This window comes from Astyanax mexicanus, chromosome 8 (assembly GCF_023375975.1).
Source record: "Astyanax mexicanus isolate ESR-SI-001 chromosome 8, AstMex3_surface, whole genome shotgun sequence".
Taxonomy (NCBI): domain Eukaryota; kingdom Metazoa; phylum Chordata; class Actinopteri; order Characiformes; family Acestrorhamphidae; genus Astyanax; species Astyanax mexicanus.
The window spans coordinates 41,620,952-41,636,792 of NC_064415.1; the positions used below are offsets into that span (position 1 = coordinate 41,620,952).

Genomic DNA, 15,841 nt, shown 5'->3' on the forward strand with positions numbered 1-15,841 from the left:
AATAATTCTACTGTAGCTCTGGCTGTATGTTTAGGGTCATTGTCTTGCTGGAAGGTGAATCTCCTTCCCAGTCTCAAGTCTTTTGTAGCCTCCAACAGGTTTTCTTCTTTCAGGATTGCCCTGTATTATTTAGCTTCATCCATTTAGCTCTTCTGTCCCTGCTGAAGAAAAGCATCCCCACATCTGCTGATGCTGCTACCACCATGTTTTACAGTAGGGATGGTGTGTTCAGGTTAATGAGCAGTATTACATTTCTGTCATACATAGCATTTTGCATTTAGGCCAAACTTTGGTCTTATTTGACCACAGCACCTTCTTCCACTTGTTTATTGTGTCTCTTACATGGCTTGTGGCAAATTCCCAAATTTCCTTCAACAGTGGTTTTCTTCTTGCTTCCACCTCTTGGCTGCTTCTCTGACCAGTGCTTTCATTGCTTGATCTGTCAGTTTGAGTGGACGGCCATGTATTGCTAGGTTTGATGGGTTGAATGATGGATTGAACAGTGCTCCTTGGGATGCTCAAAGCTTGGGATATGTTTTTATAACCTAACCCTGCTAAACAAATTTCTCCACAACTTTATCTCTGACCTGTCTGATGAGTTCCTTATACACAGCTGGACTCTATTACCTAGTTAAGTGACTTCTGAAGGCAATCGATTGCACTGGAGTTCAGTTTGAATACTTTTGCATGTCACTTTTCAGATTTTTATTTGATTGACATTTTGAAAACCCTGTATCATTTTCTTTCCACTTCACAATTATAAGCTACTTTGTGTTTTTTTTTTCTATCCCTCAAAATCTCAATAAAATACATTAAATTTGAACAATTAAAGGGCTATAAATACTTTTGTTGTTCTGGGTATATACAAAATAGGAACTACCTGTGGTTCTATAGTGTTTAAGAGGTTAATTCATTTCATGCATCTCACCTGAACATCGTTGTCCGCTCCCTTGGCCCAGTCTGTGTAAAGAAAGTCACTTCCGTCTGTCCATCTAAGTCGTAGGTTTCCCAAATTATTTAAGCCATGCCATAAATCTGGGATGTTTGCATTATCCATCTTTGAGGTTAAGAACACTAAAAAAGCAAACAAAGACGTGGCTTGTTATACAATTAAAGCAGTAGACATTGGTGCATCCACATAATATTGTATTTATCGCACTATAAGGCGCAGTTACAATCCTTTAATTTTCCCAAAAATTGTCAGTGTTTCTTATGCATGAATTTTACCAGTCAGGTTGTAAGGAGCAGTAAAGCCACTCTGCTGAAGTACAGATTATTATATTATTATTATACAGATAATTCTCAGGACCGAGACTTGAGCAGTGTTAGCATTATCCGCTAACCGTGCTAAGCTCAATCTCTTTTGCCGTTCAGAGGTGAGTATTATCGGCCTGTACCCTGCTCCTAAGCGCAAATAACACTGCTGGAGCAGCATTAGCATTACCCACTAATCCCGCTAGCTCTTTCGCTGTTCAGAGTTGAGTATTATTGACCTGTAGTCTGCTCATTTAGCGTGTTTAAACAAGCTACGTGGTAAAACCGCTAGCTAATATCATTCTGGCTTACCGGAACACTCAGGGTTCCTCAGTGTAGTACTGAAGGGAGGCATTAGCTGCAAACCGCACCTAGTCTTAGTGGACATCTGTAAATCTAAGCTTACTGTTAATAAACAAAAGTGCTTTACTCACCCAAATAAACAGTTTTCAGGAGATAAATCTGTGTAGATTAACATCCAGCACTAGTATCACTTTAAAAAAGATTTTTTTTTTTTTTAAGAATTACAGTTAACTTAGCTTAGCTAAGCTTAGCTTAGCTTTACAAGCCTCGCCACCCAGAGGCGAGACCTGCTGAATTAGAAGGAAAACATGGCGACAGCCCTGTTCCTCAAAAGTTTCGCCTTATGGTGCGAATGATCAGTGTTGGGCACGTTACTTTGAAAAAGTAATTAGTTATAGTTACTAGTTACTTCTCCAAAAAAGTAACTGAGTTACTAACTAAGTTACTCCACTATAAAAGTAACTAGTTACCAGTAAAAGTAACTATTGCGTTACTTTTGTGTTACTCGCCCCTGTAACCTCCACCCCCCGGCCCCCACCTTCTCAGAGCGTGTTCCATAAGCCAAATGAATAGAGTGCACGACAGCAAAGACAAGTACCTGCATAGAGGTTTTTTGTTCGGGGACATAATGTGCACTCGACGTGCACATTTTTACCTTTGACCTCAGTGAGTTTAATATAGTGTCGGTATTTCCATGTGGAAAAGGCTGTTTTGCTACTGGAGTCCTCCTCACTCGCCATCTCTCGCTATTCACTGTAAACATCTCTTCCTCCCCTCCCTTGTGATTCTCACACACACAATGCACACACACACACTTGCGCCTTTGTCTGTATGCGCAAAGTAAAAATAAAAGTTAATTGAGCGGCTAAAGTAAAGTGCAGTAACGGGGTGTTGGAAATGGTAACGGCGTTATAGTAACAGTCAGAGTAATTAGTTAGATTACTCCTTACTGAAAAAAAGTAACGGAATTAGAAACACTGTTTATTTCAATGCCGTTATTCCCATCACTGCGAATGATACAGAAAGTAGATCTCCAAAATGCAGATCTCCTAATTTACAAACACTGAACTGGTTCTGACCTTGCTGAAGTCTGTCGGTAATGGATGCTAGATTTCCTCCAAGACTTTTGCAGTATGATCTGGCTTCCGTCCAGGTTTTCAGGTCCAGTCCTATCTTGTAACACTGTAAGCATATAAGCAAACAAATAGCTCTAAATACAGACAATTGTCAAAGCCAATGGTCAATCTCTGTAACAATTAAATATTAGGGACACAAGGTGAAGAACATGGTGAGCAAATTGGTTTATTTCCTGACTCTGATTAGGAAGTTTGTGTAATCACAGAGGCTAAACAATATTATGTTACTAAAAATATAAGGGCTTCACCTTTTTTTGAAATTTCACCCATCCTGAAGGACACCCACCAGTGGGGGGCTCAGTAGGGGCAGCAGTGGCACTGGCTGATACAGATCCCCTTCGTTTACAGATAAAGTTCTCATTGTCACCACAGTTCACATTTGCCCAACGCCCTGGAGAAAGCAGCAGTCAGTTACATAGATAACAGCATTTCCACAACTTTCATTTGTAATTACATTAATTAACAAATAAAAATAATAAAGTTATGTTCGATTACAGGTGTGGTTCCACGATTGTCCTAAATAAAGTTTCTTAGAAGCTACTTTTGGGTAGTGTATCTCTTGGTATAAGACCACCGACACCTAGACATGCCTGTACTACACACTTAAAGATATTTTGCTCAGGGTGCGAGTGGTCCAGCGGTCTAAAGCGCTGCCACTATGAGCAGGAGGTCGCAGGTTCGAACCCCCGCTCATGCAGCCTTGCCATCAAGCTGCCGGCGCTTAGAGGGAACACAATTGGCCCTGCTCCCTCTGGGTGGGTAGATGGCACTCTCTCCCTAAATCACTCCTATGGTGATGTCTTTAGCACAGGGCGTCTGTGAGCTGATGTATCAGAACCGAGTGCGCTGGCTGCTCGGCAATGCTGCATCAGCAGCAGCTCGAAAAGAAGCGGTGGCTGGCTTCACATGTATCAGAGGAAGCATTTAGTGTTAGTCTTCACCCTCCTGGTGTGTTGGGGCATTACTAGTGATAGGGGGAGTCCTAATGAGTGGGTTGGGTAGTTGGCCGTGTAAATTGGGAAGAAAAATTGGAAATAAAATTATGAAAAAAATATATACATTTTGCTCCGACAGATAGACCTTAAGAGAGCATTTCCCCAACTTTCTTTTATTATTACGTTAATTTACAAATAAAAATAATAAAGTTATGTCTGATTACATATTTTGTGAGCTTCAAAAGTATGTGAACCTTTGCTTTTAGTATTTAATGTGACAGATGTCCTGATATGGTACTTTAAATTTCTCTGATATAATTCAGGATTCATTGTTGCATCAATTAAGGCAAGCTATTTTGGTCTAGATGCAGAAAGACAGGCCCAAAATATTGATACTTCCACCACTAGTTTCACACTAATGTTGTTCAGTGTTCTCCTGAGGGTGGATGGTGATGTACTTTAACATTAGACAAAGTGAAAGTGGCCTTCACTTGCTTAGAAGTTACCCTTATTATTACACACCTTGCAGTTGGAGTGATCTATGTTGATCGATCACTCCTAGGGAGGGTTACAATGGTCTTTTATTTCTTCCATTTGTACATAATCTGTCTGACTGCGGATTGGTGGACTCTTTAGAGATTGTATTTCGAAGTCCTCAGAAATCTCCTTTTTTGGTACCATGATAAACATGATACTCTATGAAGAGCAGACATATATTTCTGATATATTTCTGTTCTTTAAATAAAACTCTAATTTCACCCTCAAACTAACTGCTAATCCATGAGGTTCACATACTTTTACCACTTACAAATATACAATACTGGATCATATTCCTCAATAAAAAAAATGGCTAATTATAATGTTTATTCCATAGTTTGTCTTTTTTCCAGTTTGTGTAATGTTCTCTATTACTGTATTTAGTATGTAATTACATTAGAATTAATCTCTTTAAGTTAGAACTAACTTACCTTGCCTGAAATTCATTTTTACACAGTGTTCGTCATCGCTCACAAAAGCTGGTTGGTTTTGTTGCCAAGCCTGGAAAACCACTGGTGATCCATCCATCCATCTAGCGAAGGAACAGGGATATAAAACAACATTCCTTGTATTATTATGCTTAAGATGCTTCTGGATGATAGAACAGAAACAGTTTGACATTTTTAAAACTTACGAAAGCGACTTGTCCAGATCAATTCTCAGTCCGATGAAAAAATCAACAAACTTTTGTTTAATCTGTAGTGAATATACAACACAACAAAAACAAGGTGAAGGGCAGTGGCCAAAGACCATACAACATTTACTAATCCATGTCAATTATGAGTTAAACCTGTATAAGACCCTGCTGGGTAGATATTAAACATTTATTAAAAGAAATATAAATAGAGATCCATGTCTGTTTGGCAAAATTATTGCTCACTGTTATTTCCCAGCTGCTATGAAATTAAAGATTTGTGAGGGAAAGAAGGCCCTACTTAGTATGGGTATAATGTTCACAATTACATGCCTTGTGGGTAATCAAATCAAATCAAGTAAATGAGGCAATGGATATTATCGATCATCCACATCAAAGATCAGACCAAGAGCATGGGGTGTAATAGTCCACAAGGTCACAAAAGACATGGTAACTGCAAATAATAATGGTAAAAGCAAAAAAGGTTCAACCCTGCTAAATACCAATTAAACAGCCTTACCAGTTGCCATAAAAATACTCTCTCCTCTTCATCGTTGATGGCTACAAGATCACCATGTCTGTGCTTACAGAAGCTCCGTGCTTTCGCCATGGGGACATCAAAACCTTCATCAATGTAATACTGATTGTCCTTGAATATGATCCAGCCGTCATCTGTTTTATTATAAGCTGTAAATGAGAGAACAAAATCAGTTAACATTAAAATCAATGTGAATAGAATCCTCCTAGTTAATAGTCAATCTGTACATTATTAAATGGTTAGTTCAGTGCAGGGATATTAATCAAATTAATTTGAATAATGGAAGTACTGTTTCTATTTTAAGCAACACTAGTTACTATACTAGTAGAATGAACAGGGGAGTCACCCTGTTTTATTTTCTTCTAAATTCAGCTGAAGCATTAGCGGCTAGCGCTTACAGGCTAATGTCACCTGACAGAGCTACACTGAGGAACTGTGAGTGTTCATTCTGGTAAACCAGGGTGATATTAGCTAGCGTTTTTTCTCACGTAGTTTGTTTTAACACGGTAAACACACAGACTACAGTCCAATATACTCACCTCTGAACAGCAAAAGACCTAGCGCTGTGGTTAGCGGCTGATGCTAATGCTTGTCCAGCAGTGCTAGCTGGGGTCAGCAGCAGGCTACAGGCCGATAATACCCACCTCTGGACGGCCAAAGAGCTAGCACTAGCGCCCGTAGCAGGTACCAATGCTGGAGAACTAAACTAAAACTCCTGTATAAAGCTGTATTTCAGTGGAGTGGCTTTACTGATTCTTACAACCTGACTGGTAGAATTCACACATAAGGTGCTCCAGATTATAAGGTGCACCGACAATTTTTGGGGAAATTAAAGGATTTAGGTTGTGCCATATACTGCAAAAAATACGGTAACTTAGCTTTAAAGGTCTCGCCACACAGCATTAAATTATTAGCTATAAAAATAGTGACCTAAAAAGAGACACCAGGATTAAAACAATGGATACACAGCTTTCTGTGGATACATAATGAATTATTTGTATGCCAAAGTCATACTTGCATGCCCAAAGTAGTGCCCTCTAGAGGAGGAGGACACAAAGAGCCCACCATGATCCTGCTACCATGTCACCAACTTATTCCACATCAAAAACAATTAAAAAAATAGTTCCATTTGTTAGCATTAGCTTCCATTTGTTTACATAGTCACCAGCTAAGTGAACACCGTCTATATGACACACATTGCTCCATATTAGACTGCTGTGAAGTAGGAGAAAGAAGCTGGTTAGCATTAGCTTTGCTAGAATGATTGCATTCTATTCACTGCTGGACATTTGATCCTAATGAATCTCCACTTGCAAAACATAAAATTGAAAAACATGGTTTTAGATCTGAAGCTAATGGCTACTGCTGTTATGTGACTAAAGAGAGAGTTCTCCTTTAAAGTTTGCCTTGGGCCCTGAGAATAATTGGAACTGGGTTCACTGACTTACTTTTACTTGTATGGGTCACTTCCTTTGGTGTCACACCTAGAGGAAGACAGAAGACCAATGCAAAACTGATGTCACATTTAAATAGATTAACTGGTTGAACTGTATTCAGTTTATATATATATATATATATATATATATATATATATATATATATCTGTATAAGAATTGTTAGACTTTAATTATTAGAATTATTTAACTTTGTTGGATACACTATGTTTATGTCCACTGAAAAAGTGTACAGAATATTTTTTTAAGAAAATGGGATTAAAGTGTGTAAGACTAAGACTTTGACAGTTATAGAAGTTATGGACAAAAAGATACATAACAATGAAATAAAAGGAAATACATTTAAATCAATACCTTTGATAGATAAGGTTTATACAATAATGGATGAGCAATTAAAAGCTTCTGAAAACTGATGAACAAAATGAACAAAAAGTAAAAAAAAAGAACTAGAACATAATTATATAACTTTTTTTTTTTTTTTTTTTTTTACACATATTTCCTATGTCCAGTGATAAATCATTTTGCAATATTTCTGACATTCAAGTTTATTTATTGGGTACCACATTAAAATAAAGCTCCTTAATAAAGGGTTTATAAACTCCCTCTATGAGGGAGTTTATTAATGGTTAATAATTGTACATACTTTATAAAAAGAGTTGTACATACTTTATAAACCATTAATAAGTAATTATAACACATAAAACATGTCCTACTTTGTTTTTGTGGGGTTTTTTTTCAATCAGTCAGAATTATTATCTCAAATAAAATAGTATATACTGACAGTTTAGTTATTTAATGTTCTTCTATGTTAATATACACCACATTCAATCCAAGATTTATCTGGGTACTTAAAGTTAATAACAGAAATATTAATGCTGATGAAACAGACAAAGTAAGAAAAGCATTCAGAAAGATAATGTAAAATTACTATTTGGCAAACAACAGGCCACTGTTGTCCTTTTTATGTGTGTTGTAATGCTAATAATGGTTTATAGAGTATTTATAACCTAATTAATAACATTTATAAACTCCTTTATAAACCCTTTATAAAGGAGCCTTATTTTAAAGTGGTACCATTTATTGTTTGTTTATTTTCTTTTTTGTTGTACTATTTTCTTGGACTAAATTTACCATATTTTTTTTTTTTTTGCTCTTTTTTACCAATATTTACCAAGATTTTACCGATAATTAGTAATATATATTTTCTTGTTTTACCTTTTCGTATCTCACAATACCAGTGTTTTCGGTCCTCACAGTGCACATCATTCCATCGTTCTTTTTTCAGCCAGGTATAAAAAGTGAGTATAACACATTTTTCCATTGAGTATTCATTGTTTGGTTCCCCTTTATCCCAGCTTTCGTAGGATGACTGAAAAGGAAGAAACCAACGCTGAATTTAGTCACTGCTTATAAACCATCTTACCTATGAAGAATCGTTTTGGCAGAGATTATTATGAGTTTAAATGAGACTTACAGAGGAACCATCACTCCATGTAAAACCAACAGAGGGGTCCTGGATACTGTAGCCAATCCATGCATCCAATGGATAACTGCAAACATAACATACTGCATTTGTACAAAACATATTAGCATTTAAGTGTTTTCTTTTCCTTTAATCATCTAAAGTTTGCCATAATCTGTGCCATCTTCACTATAATACAGTACTATTAATACCAAGGAGGATTGCTAATACAATACAGGCATTCTCCAAAACTTGTGCTAACCAGATACCCATCTTTCAAACTGTTGTCTTAACAGTGGCAGAACAGGGAGGCTCTGTAGGTCATTATTAAAATACCATGCCTTTTGGATCTCAAGACTTTCAAAAACTGTATGATTTTTTTTATTCTTTTGACTATTCAGCATATTTACACAAATTTAAACTGCAATGGCTAGCAAAAGTATTACAACCATCTTACAACCACAAATTCAATGTATTTTACTAAGCTTTTGAGTGATAGACCAACACAGTCTCAGTATAAATACAGCTGTTCTGTGAAGGCCTCAGTGGTTTGATAGAGAACACTAGTGAACAAACAGCATCATAAAGACCAAGAAACTCACCAGACAGGCCAGAGATAAAGTTGTGGAGAAGCTTAAAGCAGGGTCAGGTTATAAAAACATATACCAAGCTTTAAGCATCCCAAAGAGCACTGTAATATCCATCATCCAAAAATGGAAAAAAAGTATTCTACAACTGCAAACCTATCGAGACATGGCTGTGCACCCAAACTGAAAATTCGAGCAAGGAAAGCACTGATCAGAGAAGCAGGCAAGAGGCCCATGGTCACTCTGGAGGAGCTGCAGAAATCCACAACTCAGGTGGGAAAATCTGTTCACATTAGAACTATAAGTCGTCCACTCCACAAATCTGGCCTTCATAGAAGCGTGGCAAGACGTGACCCAGCAAACATGTGGAAGAAGGTGTTGTGGTCAGATCAGACCAAAGCTGAACCTTTGGTCTAAATGCAAAGCACTATGTGTGGCAGAAAAGTAACACTGCTCATTACCCAGAACGCACCATCCCCACTGTGAAACATGGTGGTGGCAGCATCAAGCTGTAGCGATGCTTTTCTTCAAAAAGGACAGGGATGTTGGTCAGAGATGATGAAAAGATAAATGGAGCTAAATACAGGGAAATCCTGGAAGAAAACCAGTTGGAGGCTGCGAAAGACTTGAGACTGGAAAGGAGATTTTTACCTTCTAGCAAGACAATGACCCTAAACATACAGCCAGAGCTACAGTTAAATTGTTTAGACTGCTGTTCACTGTTGCTCTTCATGCAACCTGTCTGAGCTTAATCTATTTTACAAAGAAGAATGAGTCTCTAGATGCATAATGTTGGTAGAAACATACCACAAATGGTGACTTTACTAAGTATTGATATAGGGGGACTGAATATTTTTGCATGTCACACTTGACTGTAAATGTTGTGTAAATATGTTTATTATATATTTTTTATTTATTCTCTTTGTATATATCTTATTCTTTATGCTATTTCACATCTTTACTTTAGCTTTATATTTTATATATTGTATTTATCTTTTAAACAATTACTGTTTTGTGTAACCGGTCAGTTTTCAAAGCAGTGTACTGACTGGTGTACTGTGTATGACTGTGTATGTAACATACTTTGAATAATTGTGGTATTTTATATCCGTAAATACTGAAGTTACAGTAACTACTTTTATTTATTTATTTATTTTTTGCAAAAGAAGAGATTTAAATATTAAAACAGCAAAGCAAACATTCCTGGGAAAATTAAACTGACTACACAGTAATGTAATTAGGAAGTGACAGTGGAAATGACCAGACCAGTTTGACTCCAGTGGAGGGTGAATTTAATGAGAAAGAGATTTGCTCCAGGCAAAAGATTCAAGAAGATCAAGATACTGCACTGACTGTGATGATGTATGTCTATGTTCTGTTATTTGTTCTAAATGGTAAAAATGGTAGAAATGTATGACAGGATCTTTATTCACCACATTACTGTAAAAAAAACAAATAAAAAATGTAAAGAACTGGAACAAACCAGTCAATTAATATCCATCTATTCAGACAGAGCTGTTCTATCATTAGAGGTGTAATTTCGATATTGTATTGTGATATTTTGTTTTGTCGTACTGTATCATTTTCTAAAACACTGTATTATTTTTTTTATTAATACTTTATAACAAAAGAGTGCTGTCCTACATGGGCTCATTTTGTGTTGTATTTAAAACTCTGTGATGCTTATTGTATTGCCACATACCACCTACCCAACATGTTACAAATCTTATTGGGTGTCATTTAATTTCAAACTTATTTTTAGTAATAGGGATGCAACTAATGATTATTTTGGTAGTTGACTAATCTGACGATTATTTTTTTTGATTAGTCGATTAGTCAACGATTATTTCTGCCACCTCTAAAAACGATAGAAACAACAGAATTAGTGATTTAATATGTAATCTGTTGTGTTTTGGCACTTTTGTTCTCAGCACTTTGTGTAATGTGGTACTGTTACAAATTAACAAAATAACAAATTAGTCGACAATGAAACATGTAGTCAACAAATTTAAATAATCAACATTGTCGATTATATTGACTAATCGTTGCAGCCCTATTTAGTATACTGGTGTCTCATTCAACAGATCTTTTTGAAAAAAAAAGATGTGTGAAGTGTCTAAACCCTACTTCATGTTACTTATGGCTGATATAGTCTAGTACATTCTTACAAATAATATACTCATAAAAATAACAGTACTTTAATTTTTAGTGCTGACGGTGTCAGTCTGTCTGCTCTGGACTCTGAACTACTCAAAGACTCCAATTTCCAGCATGCACTCACATTGAACTTCCCTGATTCTGCAGATCACGTGGCGCTACAGTGTTCCCACTCCACCGGTTACTGATTGTTTCCACCTGACCTGTCTACTATAAATACTCCACAGTTTGCTCTGTTCCCTGCTGAATACTGAATCTAGTTATCTAGCTCTTCTACAACATGTTTCCTTTGCTACTACAGTACTAGAGGTGATTTGTTTGCATGTATGAATATTAATGAGAAAGAGCCCAAATCCTGTCTTTCTTCAGAGACCTCTAATTAAGTGAAATAAAGCAGGACTAAATAGAAACACCAGAGCACTTTTTTCACAAAAAAGAGTTAACATGGAATTCACTCATACTAGAGACCACAACTAGACATTTTAAAATGAATGAGAAAATGATGGAATGAGACCTTTAATAAACCGTGTGTTCGGTATCTGCGTCGTTGTTCTCATTTATTCAATGAAAATGAAGCCAAAATCTTCCTCCATGTTGGCGATTCTGAAACCTGAGTCTGCGCAGTAGAGACCAGAGGAGGGAGAAAGACTGTGGAGAGACAGCCTACTCATTTAAATAACCCCGCCCCTGAGGGCTGCCTCCACAGAGCTATACACAGTCTATGGTCCCACCCATACAGTCATTGGTCCCACCCCGGCTAGGTGTAACCCAGCCCTTTTACAATAACCACACCTTTTTTAAATAGAGCTGAATAACGTTTTAAAAAACGAATTCTGTGGGATATAAAAATTTGACAATATAAGCAGAGGTTACACTAGCTGTTGCATTTAAATAATGGAGGTAGTGTAAGGGCTTCGGAGGGCGCGCCAGGGCAGCGCCGAGGGTTGATTTGGCTAATTACCAACACCTGCTTTGAACACCTTATAAGCAGCGCCAATCAGCCACTCGGCGCTGAATCTTTGAAGCTCGTGAGAGCGAATCTATGCCGGTTTTCCGAGCGAGCCCCGGCTCTTTATCTCTATCCCTTTTTCCTTTCGAGTTTGGTGTAGCTGTGTAGAGCAGTGAGCTCCACTGCCGCCATCTCCCTGTCTCTAGTCTGGTGGAGCAGAGCGGTGTGCTCTTTTCTGCCGCCCCTCTCGAGTCTGTGTGTGTGTGTGTGTTTCTCACCGCGAGGCACGCGGTTTGTTTACCTTCCCTCTCCCGCGCTGTTCCTCCCCTCTCTGGTGGAGCAGCGTTTAATCCATAAGCACCTCAGTTCAGTTTTGTTTTCTTTGGAAGCTCTTTTGTTTAGTTACTCCTTCACCTCGTTTTATAAGAGGTAGCCGCACTTCCTCGGCGATCCTGGTTTACGTTTTCTCCCCCTCTCTTTCACTCACGCTCGGCGTGAGGTTTGTTTTCCACCCGTTTTCACTCTCCGCCCGTTTTCATTGCTCCGCCCCTTTCGGCGGGGGCTTTTTAAAGGGCGATTAAAGCGGCCGCATCCCAATCCGCTCGCTGGTGCAGTGGTTAGAGCACTGGGCTGCGACTGCGACAGCCTGGGTTCGATCCCCGTGGAGCGGGGTTTAATAAGGACTTATATACATATAATATTATTATATAATATTATATATCCTATTAATATATATATATTAACGATTATATATTATTATTATTATTATTATTATTATTATTATTTCCCTTTTTTTCTTGGGTTTAATTGCTTTGAGATCCACTGCTCTGCACTTGGATTCTACAACCTTCTGGGCTGGAGAGCTACCGCTCGCCACCCATTACAGGTAGAATTACAGTATATTGGAAAAAACGTGATTGAAAGTTGTCTGTTTTGCCATTGAAACCTATGGGAATGGGTTGGGTTACACAGCTTTCTGCAACCGAACAGCAGGGGGCGCCCGACCTGTAGTGGCTTCACTTTTGATAGTCAATGCTCTGTCCAGCTATACACAGTCTATGGTCTGTTGTGTATCTGGGCTGCGTAATGGTGATAAAAAGATGAACGAACCTCAACTAAAGGGAATTTCAAATATTTAAAAGTTTTAATAAAATGACTGGAATATTTATTGATTTATTTATTTTGCATGTATTGTTGTTTAGGCTGTTTATATCCATATAGTCATATTTAATTAACTGTTATATACAAATATTGCATGTAAGTTATACACGTTGTTAAAAGCAGTTAAACTAATCAGTACACTGCTAGTTGCCCTTATTCCATCTTCTTATCTTTATTTGTCTTATCCTGCCCATTTAACATTTACCTGCCCATTTCTTATTTCAATTTCAACATTTTTGGAGTAAAACAACTAAGAGTAAAGTAAAAACTTGGTCTTACTATGTTCGATGTTCTGTTTTAATGTCGTTAGCACTGTGAAGACTGAGAAGGTCACCCCCAAGTTCCCGACAGAAGTCTAGTGCCTCAGACCACGTCTTTTGCTGGGAGTGTTCCACCTCATACACCTCAAACGAAATGACAAATAAATCTTCGTAAACAGTTATAAAATGCGCCAGACAGAGTATTAAAAACCTAAGCTTGTTTCCCAAAAAAATAATTAAAAAAGAAAAACTATCACAAAAAATATCACATGGCAATGAAACAAAGAGTGATACATTTAAAGGGGTATGAATACATTCCGTACCCACTGTAATTAGATTTTATTTTGATATAATAAAATACATTTATTTTAATTTATTTTTAAAAAAATATGTGGAATTTTCTTTTAAGGAGATGGTAGTATGTCTTCTGTTTGCTCTTTATCAATAACAGGCAGTATTTTAGTATAAAATAAGGTGTGTTTAAACTACATGTCCCAATATTTGTGGGACATTCCAGGATTTTGGTACATGTCCTGTCCCACCACTTAAATTTCAAATGTACATATCCAAAATATCTAAATGACTATTTTTTGTGAGAAATGTCTTTGTTATAAGACAAACTGTAAAATATGGTGGAAAAATAAGCTCCTTAGATATTATTCAAAAGAGTGAATACCTTTGGACCACCTCAAAAAATGTCCGTTTTCTCTTGTCCCACACATTGGGTGACCAACTCCTTTGGCAAATTTAACAATTAAAATAAGCTCTAAATAAATGACTTAATCTTGTATATTGTTGATATGCATCTCCTTTACTTATGAAAACAACTTCTTTGGTCTACATTGTATTGCATGTTACAGTTTTTATGCTATTATGCGTGCATGCGCGCAACCCTGTTACCATAAGGAATTTTACCTGCAGAGAAAGAGTTAAAAATATTTGTCTACTGCCACAAAGGAAGTAACATCACAAGGACATTTTCTGCCCACATGGCAAGACCAAGAGTAAGTGCTCTAACAATTTTCAAGTTTTTTTTTTCAAAATATGTTTGTCCAAGTTGTGTGTGTCACTCAGTGAACGCAACCCTGTTACTCATATTTTAAGACTAATAATGAGTAGAGTCAAAATTTACTTTATATACTTATATAACCATGTTTGTCCTTGATCTTGTATACATAGCTAAATTTTACAGTTAGCATCTGTTCCTGGCTTAAACCACAACTTAGCCTAGATTTGCAACCCTGTTACTCGCAACCCTGTTACTGTAAATTACCAAATATATTGCATAATCTAATTAAAAAAACTGCTTTGATACCTGAGCTTGACAAATCAAACTTTTTGATAGTCTATTACCTGTATTTAATAAATATATGACTGAAAATGATCAAATTGAAGATCAAATTTTCAGAAGTGACCACCCCTGAAATGTACCAAAATCCTGGAAAGTCCCTTATATTTAAAGATTCTACAGCAGGATTTTGAAGTAACAGGTAGCTGATAATTACAGTACGAACTTTTGCATTCACATGAAATATCTCTCAGTGTAAACACCTCACCACACTACCACACACTCCTCTCTTTTCCACATTGTCATCATTAAGATTCCTCATACCTTGAAGCAGAAGTCTCTGTTTGTGAGAGGATTCCAGCCCGGACTGCAGCTGACAGCAGGAGTGGTTGCGGGGGGAAGGGTTGTGATCACTCGCTCAGCTTTCTGTTTACAGATGTATTTCTCTGCATTGGTGCAGCTCAACACATCCCATAATCCAGCAAGTACTCCAGTGGTCATGCCAACACAGCCTTGTTTCCCTCCTGCAGGTTCATATGTATAGTTTTAAAACATTGACAGTCATTTATGCTCATAATCAGAATACTGTGCCTTCTGGCCCTCAAAACTTTCTAAATCTTATTTACCAGCTTAAATCACTTTTATTTTTCACATTTGATAGAAACATGGTTGAAACTCTAAAAAAATATATAATTTGATCAAGTTTTGTTTAAAAAAAATATTTTTGACACTCAAAAAATATTTAAATTCTTGTGATATTTTACCACTACAGGGTGAACAGCTTAAGCTACACCTCTAAAGCTTAAGCTAAAGTACTTTAGAGACAATATGATGAACACAAGGTGAAAACATGCAGCAAGTGTATTTAGTCCCTTAATGATGAAACAGTGAAAGGTTATGATGTCACCGATATCAAAGGTTATTTTAATTTGATATTTGGACGTTGTTTATCCCAGGATGACAGGGTGGTCCGGCAGTTCTTGTTTTATAGCTTGATATTTTCATAAAAATAGCGAAATTAATTATTACGTTTTCACAAATATTTTCAAAACTACGAAAATTTAATTTAAAAAAATTGAGTTGCTTTTAAAGGATCATTTAAATTAACCAGGCAGCACGGCTGACAAACCACTGGGCTAAAATGTACAAACTGCTGCTACTGTATAAAATGTACAAAAGGTTCTTT

The 15,841-nt window shown here is 37.0% G+C and overlaps 1 protein-coding gene across 1 annotated transcript in view; it reads right to left on the reverse strand.

Annotated features, from left to right (window-relative positions):
* The window catches only part of LOC125803968 (macrophage mannose receptor 1-like), a 52,916-nt gene that overhangs the window by 11,585 nt on the left and 25,490 nt on the right, over nucleotides 1-15,841 (reverse strand). The window contains exons 12-22 of the mRNA XM_049482819.1: nucleotides 14,980-15,179; nucleotides 13,387-13,511; nucleotides 8,266-8,341; nucleotides 8,007-8,160; nucleotides 6,786-6,821; nucleotides 5,320-5,486; nucleotides 4,800-4,861; nucleotides 4,597-4,697; nucleotides 2,942-3,084; nucleotides 2,637-2,739; nucleotides 929-1,074 (exon numbers count right to left, since the gene is read on the reverse strand). Of these exons, the coding sequence (XP_049338776.1) occupies nucleotides 929-1,074; nucleotides 2,637-2,739; nucleotides 2,942-3,084; nucleotides 4,597-4,697; nucleotides 4,800-4,861; nucleotides 5,320-5,486; nucleotides 6,786-6,821; nucleotides 8,007-8,160; nucleotides 8,266-8,341; nucleotides 13,387-13,511; nucleotides 14,980-15,179 (1,313 nt within the window). The remainder of the gene's footprint in view (nucleotides 1-928; nucleotides 1,075-2,636; nucleotides 2,740-2,941; nucleotides 3,085-4,596; nucleotides 4,698-4,799; nucleotides 4,862-5,319; nucleotides 5,487-6,785; nucleotides 6,822-8,006; nucleotides 8,161-8,265; nucleotides 8,342-13,386; nucleotides 13,512-14,979; nucleotides 15,180-15,841) is intronic.